A 10,777-nucleotide genomic window follows, 5' to 3' on the forward strand; every position below is an offset into this window, starting at 1 on the left:
TAATTATAAAATAATACCGTAATAATAAACCGTAATAATAAAATGATACCGTAATAATAAACCGTAATAATAAAATAATACCGTAATAATAAACCGTAATAATAAAATAATACCGTAATAATAAACCGTAATAATAAAATAATACCGTAATAATAAACCGTAATAAAATAATACCGTAATAATAAAATAATACCGTAATAATAAAATAATACCGTAATAATAAATTAATACCTTAATAATAAACCGTAATAATAAAATAATACCGTAATAATAAACCGTAATAATAAAATAATACCGTAATAATAAACCGTAATTATAAAATAATACCGTAATAATAAACCGTAATAATAAAATGATACCGTAATAATAAACCGTAATAATAAAATAATACCGTAATAAACCTTAATAATAAAATAATACCGTAATAATAAACCGTAATAATAAAATAATACCGTAATAATAAACCGTAATAATAAAATAATACCGTAATATAAACCATAATAATAAAATAATACCGTAATAATAAACCATAATAATAAAATAATACCGTAATAATAAACCGTAATAATAAAATAATACCGTAATAATAAACCGTAATAATAAAATAATACCGTAATAATAAACCATAATAATAAAATAATACCGTAATAATAAACCATAATAATAAAATAATACCGTAATAATAAACCGTAATAATAAAATAATACCGTAATAATAAACCATAATAATAAAATAATACCGTAATAATAAAATAATACCGTAATAATAAACCATAATAATAAAATAATACCGTAATAATAAACCGTAATAATAAATGATACCGTAATAATAAACCGTAATAATAAAATAATACCGTAATAAACCTTAATAATAAAATAATACCGTAATAATAAACCGTAATAATAAAATAATACCGTAATAATAAACCGTAATAATAAAATAATACCGTAATAATAAAATAATACCGTAATAATAAACCGTAATAATAAAATAATACCGTAATAATAAACCGTAATAATAAAATAATACCGTAATAATAAACCGTAATAATAAAATAATACCGTAATAATAAACCGTAATAATAAATAATACCGTAATAATAAACCGTAATAATAAAATAATACCGTAATAATAAACCGTAATAATAAAATAATACCGTAATAATAAACCGTAATAATATAAACAGCATGTTCTAGGGAAATGTTATATCATATGAAATACTTATCTGCTAAATGTTCCCAGTGTTGCGCAGCCCTATTGTGCGCAGGAATACAGGAGTGATGAAACCATTTAGATTAACTATTGAAAAATAAATGATTTAAAAACACAGGTAATAAAAATAGCATCGTATTATTCAATATTGCAATATTTTCCCAGTATCATGCCACTGTATCATGCACACGAACACAGTAGCGAAAAATTAAACCTCAGTATAATTATTGAAAATAAATTAGTTTAAAAGTTAGATAATAAAAACGATGATATATGGGGAGAAATGTCATCCTCGCATTACTCAACAGCAATATGTTCCCAGTGTTGCGCAGCCCTATTGTGCGCAGGAATACAGGAGTGATGAAACCATTTAGATTAATTATTGAAAAATAAATAAATGATGTAAAAATATCGGTAATAAAACAGGCTTTTTATAGGGAAATGTTACAGTATATTGTAAGAAAATTCATTAATGGCATTACTCAATACTGCAGTATTTTCCCACTGTGCTCAGTGAAAGCATGTTGATGATTGATCAGAGATTAGAGTAAAGAATGATCCGCTGACGCTCACAGACAGCTGTTTTATTCAGTTTGCTGAAAAACATGAGAACAGCTCAGTGCCTTCAGTCTCCTTCCCAACAGCAGACAGACCAAAGCACAGATCAGACACTCACCAGCACTGCAACAACACATCCATATACACTAGATCATCTATACAACACCAACATCCAGTTCCTGAAGCAGCTGATACACACGTGTTACAGTAACACTTCATTTAGACCCGTCTGACTGATTAGATTATTAAATATCCTGTGATTGCTGTGTGAAGTTCACCAGCAAACATCTGAATGCTCACACTGAAATACATGCTTTAATCTTCTTTCTGGTCCAAATATCTAAACAAATCCTTAAATCAAGAAGCATTTTCTAGACAAGCAATAAATACTGTCCTGTTCTAAGACATAAGCCAGATTTACCTTAAAGCATGCAACATGTGTCTCATATCAAAAGGAAAACTAGATTACTCTGCTTCCCCCATTGTCAGATTATTCTGCTTGTTTTAAGGTAAAACTCTCTTCATTTCTGAAAACAACACTACATTTATTGCTCGTCTATAGAGTACTTCTTGATTTAAGAGTTTCTAGATATTTAGAGTAGAAACAAGACAAAACCTCAAGCATTTTTAGCAGCGTATGCGATATATGCTCAATGATAATCCATATAATAATGAGCAACACAAAAGATTTACACTCACAGAAGCAGCTACGCTCTCCACTCTGATTAACCCTCCTAAAAGCACGTCACGATGTTTAATTAAACTGTGATCATGCTACATTTGCTCTAATCAAAGTAAATATGACAGTAATTAAATCACCATCTTTAAGGAATGAGTGGCCCGAAAGCTTGAAGAAGAAACGAGAGGTAAAAGCAGAGCAGCGGTGCGAGCGTGAAGCCGAACAGCAACACTAAACGCAGAAAGAAACCCTGTGATTATCTGCAGAACATTAGCAGAAGTCCTGATGGGTTTGGATGAGTGTAATTACCATCAGACGGCGAGCGCGTCCTCTCCACGGCTCAGGAAGAGTGATGTGCTCCACAACCAGAGGATATTACATAATCCCACAGGCGCATCTAGACGCTAATCTATTCCTGATGTATTGGCTGTGTGTTATCGAGATGCTGTGCCGTTGTGTCCGCGATGTGCGCCGTTCTGTCAGCTCACTATTGATTGACTGTAGCAATAGAGCGGGAAGCGTTCGTCGGAGAGATCTGCTGAAAAATTGCCCCGGCGATGAAGCGTTCTGAATAAGCAATGACAAATCTTGATGTTTTCTGTAGACGTGTTAGTAAGGCAGCGGTGATGGATTAACACTGCTTGCTTATGAGTGATTGGCTCAGTCTCGTATATCTCCATGTGATTACAGGCTGCGAAGCATCATTCGGGTGTAATGGAGAAACTACTCCTGCTTATTCAGGATTAATATGCACATGCCAGAAGAGTGTGAAGCTCTTTGGGAACAGCTGCCTAAGTGTTGTGATTTCTAGCCGTTGTGTGTTTGTGCTGTGTGTCCGTGTTCAGGAGCACCGCTGACGAGCTACAGGTAGGCATGGGACGATACCCGGGTTCAAGGTTTGCCAAGGTTTGGTAAAGTCACTGCTTTTAAAACTGCTGAAATGTTCTGGTATCCCCTTTCAAGGTATATGTGAGTATTTATGACCATTTTATAGATATTTAGTATCTCCACATTAGCTATCGATCAGCCCACGATTCAGGAAACACCTGAAAATCAAATCTCCTACATCCAACCGAGCTATAGAAGACCTGAACAGTGCTGTGGCTTGCTTTAGATCCACAGAGAAGGCAGATCTCCTTTTAAACCAAGATAGCAGAAGCCAATGATTAATTTGAGTTATTATTATTATTATTATTGACATGTTTACTGTTCCAAAATCTCTCTTAGAATAAAATATCTGGTGTTCAATAGGGGGAAACAGAGTTAGAGAACTTATTTTAGAGCCGTCATCAGAATACCGTGAAACCATGACCCAGGTTATCAGAATCCTCTACCGGCCCATGCCTATCTACAGCGTACGGTTACATTGATCGCCATAAATACTCTGGGTACAGACGAATGATATGCGCCAGAGGAAGTGCAGTGGTATCTATCTCTACTGTTCCTGGAACTGCTGTAGTGCTTTAACCCGGCGTGTAGCATTGCTCCAGCGTTTTATATTTTCAGGTTTCCGCACCCGGCTGGACGTTCTGCACTTTGGAGAGTGTGACGGGCACCTTAGCGTCTCCGGGTGTGGGTGCGCGGGTGACGGGCTGCACCGAGGCCTGGATCTCAGCCAGTCGCTCTTTGAAGCGCTGCTGCAGCCGGAGCTCTTCTTTGGAGCTGTTCTGAGAGCAGGCGGCAAGCAGGAGACCCACCGCCATCCCACTGCCGCCCACACAGAACAGCACCGCCCCGGCCAGCTTGCAGGCGTCCAGAGCCCGGTTGAAGCGCACCGCTCGCCCATCCACAAACAGCAGCTCGTCCTCGCCAAACGCCTCCAGACGCGGTGGTGTAGCATAGCCCACCAGCAACACAGACAGACCCGCCACCAGAATCAGAGCTCCCAGCGCAAGACAGACCTGATGGAGAGAGAGAAACAACAGGCACATTAGTGGAGTACGGCAGACATTACAGCAGTCTATTAGCCACGACTCATTCTGGAATGATTCATTCATTTTGAACGAATCTTTTAAGTGACTCCAGAATGAAGAGTCGTCTCAGGGAGTGATTCGTTTATTAGTGCATGCACATATTTGTGCATGTGCGGTAGAACACTGGTCCTTTTTATTACCACGGACCGGTCAACGCTTGACCATTTTACCACGGACCAGGGAGGGGATCCTCGGAGAAACCATCAACCTTTTTCTCAGAGGATGACAAGCTGACTAAACATTGCTGTCACTCTGACACCACCTTTATTTATGAAGAGAATTATAAAGCACTGCAGTGTTTGTGTGTTCTGTGTTTGTCTGAGATATGTGTATATTCCATACAAGCTGAAGCTGATCGGTCAACTCTTGTCACGTGACTCGCGGTGCGCGCAAGCCGTGCACCTCCATTGGAAACAATGAACTTGTGCAGACTCCAGAAAGAGGCGATGTGTGAACGGCCCCTGAAAGGCTGCCATCTGCAGCAGTTGATCTTCTTGTACAGACATGCTGGATTGTCCTGATTTGTTGACAAATGGGCTGCAGATCCATACCTTGGCAGTTCGTGGGTCGTTCACTGGGCCTTTTCCCCTTAGCAAAGAAACTTATCGAAGACGTCTGTTTCCTACTCATTTTGCTGCTTGTGGGTTAAATGTGGGTGTTCAAGTGACCGAGATGTAAGCAAGAGAATACGGTTGTTTTTCAAAATAAAAGACTTTTATAATAAAAGATCGCTCATTCATTCATTCATTCATTTTCAGCTTAGTCCCTTTATTAATCTGGGGTCGCCACAGTGGAATGAACCGCCAATTTATCCAGCATATGTTTTACGCAGCGGATGCCCTTCCAGCTGCAACCCATCTCTAGGAAACATCCATTCAATCTCATTCACACTCATACACTATGGACAATTTAGCCTACCCAATTCCCCTATAGCACATGTGTTTGGACTGTGGGGGAAACCGGAGCACCTGGAGGAAACCGGATTTACTGATCACTGGCCATTTCATTATGGTCAATAACAAGGCAGAAACTGATATAATCATAGCCAGGCGGATCTGATGAAGGTCAAACTGAGCATCAGTTAATCATGATGTTATTAATATAGTAGTGCTGTTTTATCCACTGTATACTCCTGTGTTGGGTTCACCGGGTTCAAGAAGCACTGAATCCAGTTATTGATTAGCTGCACAGTCTGCTTATGTCTACTGCAGAGCTGTCAAACTCGGTTCCTGGAGAGCCGCAGCGCTGCACAGTTTAGTTCCAGCCCTGCGTCAACACACTCACCTGCAGGTTTCAAACAAGCCTGAAGGACTCGATTAGTTTGATCAGGAGTGTTTCATTAGGGTTGGAACTAAAATTAGTAGGTAATATAAATGTTTTGGCAGTTCATTCCGCTGTGGCGACCCCAGATTAATAAAGGGACTAAGCTGTAAAGAATATGAATGAATAAATGAATATAAATGTTTTTAGTAGTGTACTTAAGAAGTGGTTTAAAACAAAACTGCAGTGTTTACAGAAATAGTTTACTATTAGTTTGATCATACCGCCTTTGCTTTTGCCTTATAGCAGTTTTCTGTAAAGAATTATAATGTTTATGTGTTTATAATGTGTTTAAATAAGTTTATAATAATGTATATGTATATCTATTTTATTTTCATTATATGTTAAGCCTCCTGTGGACAGGTGATGAGAATTAGCAAGTCTGCTAAAACACTTAAATGCATTTGCTTGTCCAGTGTAATTGTGATGTCCATGTGTAAATAAATAAATAAATAAATAAATAAATAAATAAATAAATAAATATATAAATAAATAAATAGACAAACTGTGCAGAGCTGCAGCCCTCCAGGAACTGAGTTTGATGCCTGTGGCCTACTGTATTTCTTAAAATCAGTCACTGTTATTAATATCCCTTGTTCCTGATTGGTTGCTGCTCCTATAAGTCAGGATATAACTCTACATCAGGAAACATTCATGCACACCTTACATGCCTGAACCTGCAGGTCCTCACCTTCCAGAGCACGGAGCTCCAGCGGCTGGCCGATCTCTGTGTCTGAAAATCCTCATCGCGCTCCCAGATGGAGGCCGTGCACTCCTCGTAGAACTGGTGCAGGTACGAGCGCACGCCGTAGCCCTGATAACCACTGCTGACGGCACCATGAGTCTGCTCAGCGTAATCTGAGCCGCAGATCTCTGAGCACGAGGTCATCCTTCACACCTGCGCACGCACACACACACACACACACACACACACACACACACACACACACACACATAGAGAGACAATCAGGACAGAAATCAACACACAACCCCAGTTAACAGCATTCAGATCACTGGATCAAGATGTTTTAACCAGACTGATTCATTTTATGAGTCATTTTCTCACCGGCCACTTTATTAGGTATAACTTCTCAATGCAAATTTCTAATCAGCCAATCACATGGCAGCAGCTCACTGCATTTAGGCATGTAGACATGGTCAAGACGATCTGCTGCAGGTCAAAGTGAGCATCAGAATGGGGAAGAAAGGGGATTTAAGAGACGCTGAACGTGGCATGGTTGTTGCTGCCAGACGGGCTGCTCTGAGTATTTCAGAAACTGCTGATCTACTGGGATTTTCACGCACAACCATCTCTAGGGTTTACAGAGAATGGTCCGACAAAGAGGAAATATCCAGTGAGCGGCAGTTCTGTTCAAATGCCTTGTTGATGCCAAAGGTCAGAGGAGAATGGCCAGACTGGTTCCAGCTGATAGAAAGGCAACAGTAACTCAAATAAGCACTCGTTACAACCGAGGTCTGCAGAAGAGCATCTCTGAACACACAACACGTCCAACCTTGAGGCGGATGGGCTACAGCAGCAGAAGACCACACCGGATGCCGCTCCTGTCAGCTAAGAACAGGAAACTGAGGCTACAATTCACACAGGCTCACCAAAACTGGACAATAGAAGATTGGAGAAACGTTGCCTGGTCTGATGAGTCTCCATTTCTGCTGACACATTCGGATGCTCGGCTCAGGATGCTCCTCCACCAGGTTAGCTGGATTGGTCACATGACTAAAATGATCATCACTTTCCAAAGCCTCCATTTTCACTGTCCAGCAACACCAAAACACCATTTCACACTCCTCCACTTTGCACAGCATTTCTAACAGATCTCAGTGTGGACAGAAGGCCCAAACGGTGAGAAAAACATGAAAATGTGTTAGTGTGGACCTGGCCTGTACTGTATGGTGACGTGTGCATGTGAACATAAGCATCAGCTGGTGCTCACACACTTCCATAATGTACGCTCAGTGTTGGAGAACACAGATCTCTGCCCGTCACAGTGTGTGTTGCTGGGTTCAGACATTAGCATTAGAAACAGCAGTGTGTGTGCGTGTGTGTGTGTGTGTGATCGTGTCTGTGTGTGTGTGTGTGTGTGTCTGTGTGTGTGTGTGTGTGTGTGTGTGTGTGTGTGTGTGTGTGTGTGTGTGTGTGTGTGTGTGTGTGTGTATACGTGCGTGTTGTGAGCACAGGGGAAATGAGACCGCTGCTGTTTCCTGCAGAGCGCAGTAATTAAATCAGGGCTGGCTGTGAATCTGCTGAAATGAGTCAGTCTGAGCTCTGACGCTCACACACTCACGCTGTTCAGAAAATGAGGACGCGTTCACTGGTACAACACCACTGCATAACGGCATACACACCGAGACTTTTATAGCTCATGCTTATCGATGTTTTAGGACATTCTTGCCGGATGGATTTTCACTGGTGTTGAGTGAATGTGCAGATCCCTGACACTAGATGGCGCTTAATGAAAAACAGAAATACTCCAGTACACAGGGTGGCGCTGCTCAGCTTCATCATGTTGAAGTTTGGCAACATTTATAAGATGAAGAACATGCAGCATAATAATCACCCCCATTTTTGAGCTTGAGCGCCACCAAGCAGAACAAAAGCATCAATCTCATTGGTCGGACAGTTTTAGGGTGCTTCACACCTGCCTCATTTCAGTTCCTTTGACTTTTTGGTGCGGTTGGTTTGGGCAGGATCGAAAGAGGCGGATGTACTCGGCTGCACACCAAAAGTGGACTAAACGAACATACCAAGAGCTGCTGGAAGAGGTGGACAGCTACGCTTTCAGAACAACACTGGAGCGATCAGTGTCCCACTTGGAAATTCTGACCAATCAAAATGGAGTTCAGGAAATTCAGTTCGAGTCATCTGGATGTGGTCATGTGATGCTTTTAGTTTAGTTTCAACTGTTTAGAGTTCAGAGCAGTCTGGTGTGAAATGGAACCAAAATGGCTGCAAAATACTGCAATGTGTAACCTTTAACATTTTACCCAAAAGAAGCGCATGACATGAACGCCAAAGCAAAGAAATGAGCTCTTGCATTTATTTTAAATGACATTGACATGTCTGTTGATTTGCGCAGTGATGTACACACTCACATTAGCACCATTTCTTTAGTCACAACACAGTAAACGTCAGTGATATTCGTACACAATGACAGTAATTGAGTACATGAGTACATGTTAAACATGGTAAATCCTGAATTAGTTCACAGAATGGCGTTTACAGAGGCATTTACCCATGAGGATTTTAGAAACTCTGTTCATAAGTCATAATCAGACAAAAACAGAATATGTGCCTGTAGAAATCTGATTAAATGTGTGTAAATATATTATTATTCACTTTTCTAATTAATTTCAGTAATATTATGGATTAATATGCTAATATTTCATTAATTGCTGTACTACACATGTTGTACAGTAATACTTTGTCTTTTCTAGGATGTGTTATAGGAGTTCTGCTGCAGCGATGTTTACCATCAAGTGTTTATAACTGGATTTACATTGTAAATCTTAAATAAACGTTACATTTTTATTTTTTGCTACGTTTTCAGCTCCAATACGCTCAAAATATTTCCACATTATATTTTTTTACACAATTCTGTGCAGAAATAGCAAATAAAATCCACAGATTCCATCATAAACTATGAATCAGCAGATAAGAGGAAAATCACAGCAGAGCAAACTCTGGGAAAAAAAACTGGTGTACATCTGACAAGACAAAGACATACAAAGACTACATCAGGGAAAGAACTACGATCACATCCACCACTGACGCAACCTAATTACACTTTATGAATTAATAAATTAATTATGTATATGGAAACATTCGTTTTTGTGCATTATACTAATAGGGATTCTACAGTTGCTATGGTAACAACAATTACCGTAACTGATTTGTTGTGGGGATTCTACAGTTGCTATGGTAACAACAACTATAGTAACTGATCTGCTGTGATGATTCTACAGTTGCTGTGGTAACAACAACTACAGTAATTGATCTGTCGTGGTGATTCTACAGTTGCTATGGTAACAACTATAGTAACTGATCTGCTGTGATGATTCTACGGTTGCTATGGTAACAACAACTACAGTAATTGATCTGTTGTGGTGATTCTACAGTTGCCATAGTAACAACAACTACAGTAACTGATCTGTTGTGGTGATTCTATATCTATGCTCGTATATTGCAATATATTTATAAATATAATCTTCAGTGTAATTCTGATGGCCATTATAGATGATATATGCATATTTCAGAAATGAAATCCTCCTGTAAATGTTATTATCTGTGCGAGTGATGGTGGATGTTCTGTCAGTGTCTGTCTCGTCATCAGAAATGACGCCAGAGCTGCTCCTGATCGTGTCCTCTGCTGTTCAGAGACACTCTGTACCCACACACACACAGAAACACACACACACACACACACACACACACACACACACACACACACACACACATCATCTGATTGTCTAATAATGACAGTCCGATGGTGTTAGTCAGATGCAGAATCATGCACATCATACAGCAGAAAACATCATTCACACATCCGTCATCGACACATCAGCAGATTGATCGAGCTGTCAGTCTAACGCACAAACCCGACACACACATCATCCCCGACGGCGTGTAAGTGTGGCGTATGAAAGACGTCGAAAGATCAGAGTTTTGATAATTGTATCGAGTGAATAAAAGCGAATACCTGTCATAACCGGTCGGAGCTGCTGCTGTTCCTCGCTCTGCTCAGCCGCCGATGCGCTGGATGATGCAGTGCGCATGCGCAGCTCAGCGTGTCTCTGAGTCACCTGGAGGACAGAGAGATGCTGTACTCTTTTTTTCTTTCTTTCCTTTATTATGAAACACAGTTGAGGTCAGAATTCCTTCACCTCTTTAAAAACATCTTAAGTGTTGTTTAATGGAGGCAAGGTTTTTCAGCACATCTCTAATCATAATAGTGTTAATAACTCATCTCTAATAACTGATGTCTGTTCTCTCATGATGACAGCACATAATATTAGACTA

General features: G+C 39.7%; 1 protein-coding gene across 1 annotated transcript; it reads right to left on the minus strand.

The window, feature by feature from the left end:
• Window positions 1–1,762: 1,762 nt before the first annotated feature.
• On the minus strand, window positions 1,763–10,517 carry nrsn1 (neurensin 1). Its single transcript, XM_056476262.1, has 3 exons — window positions 10,458–10,517; window positions 6,434–6,640; window positions 1,763–4,350 (listed from the first exon to the last, which is right to left on the minus strand). Exons 2-3 carry the CDS (start codon window positions 6,629–6,631, stop codon window positions 3,952–3,954), a joined length of 597 nt encoding a protein of 198 aa, XP_056332237.1. The 5' UTR covers window positions 6,632–6,640; window positions 10,458–10,517; the 3' UTR covers window positions 1,763–3,951.
• Window positions 10,518–10,777: the final 260 nt, after the last annotated feature.

Source organism: Danio aesculapii, chromosome 16, assembly GCF_903798145.1.
Source record: "Danio aesculapii chromosome 16, fDanAes4.1, whole genome shotgun sequence".
Classification (NCBI taxonomy): domain Eukaryota; kingdom Metazoa; phylum Chordata; class Actinopteri; order Cypriniformes; family Danionidae; genus Danio; species Danio aesculapii.

Bases quoted from the DNA above. Each gene is read 5' to 3' on its own strand.
- nrsn1 (XM_056476262.1), bottom strand. From the start codon at position 6,631: ATGACCTCGTGCTCAGAGATCTGCGGCTCAGATTACGCTGAGCAGACT. The intron at 4,351-6,433 runs GTGAGGACCTGC...TCTCTCCATCAG, and splicing joins GGAGCTCCGTGCTCTGGAAG to GTCTGTCTTGCGCTGGGAGC.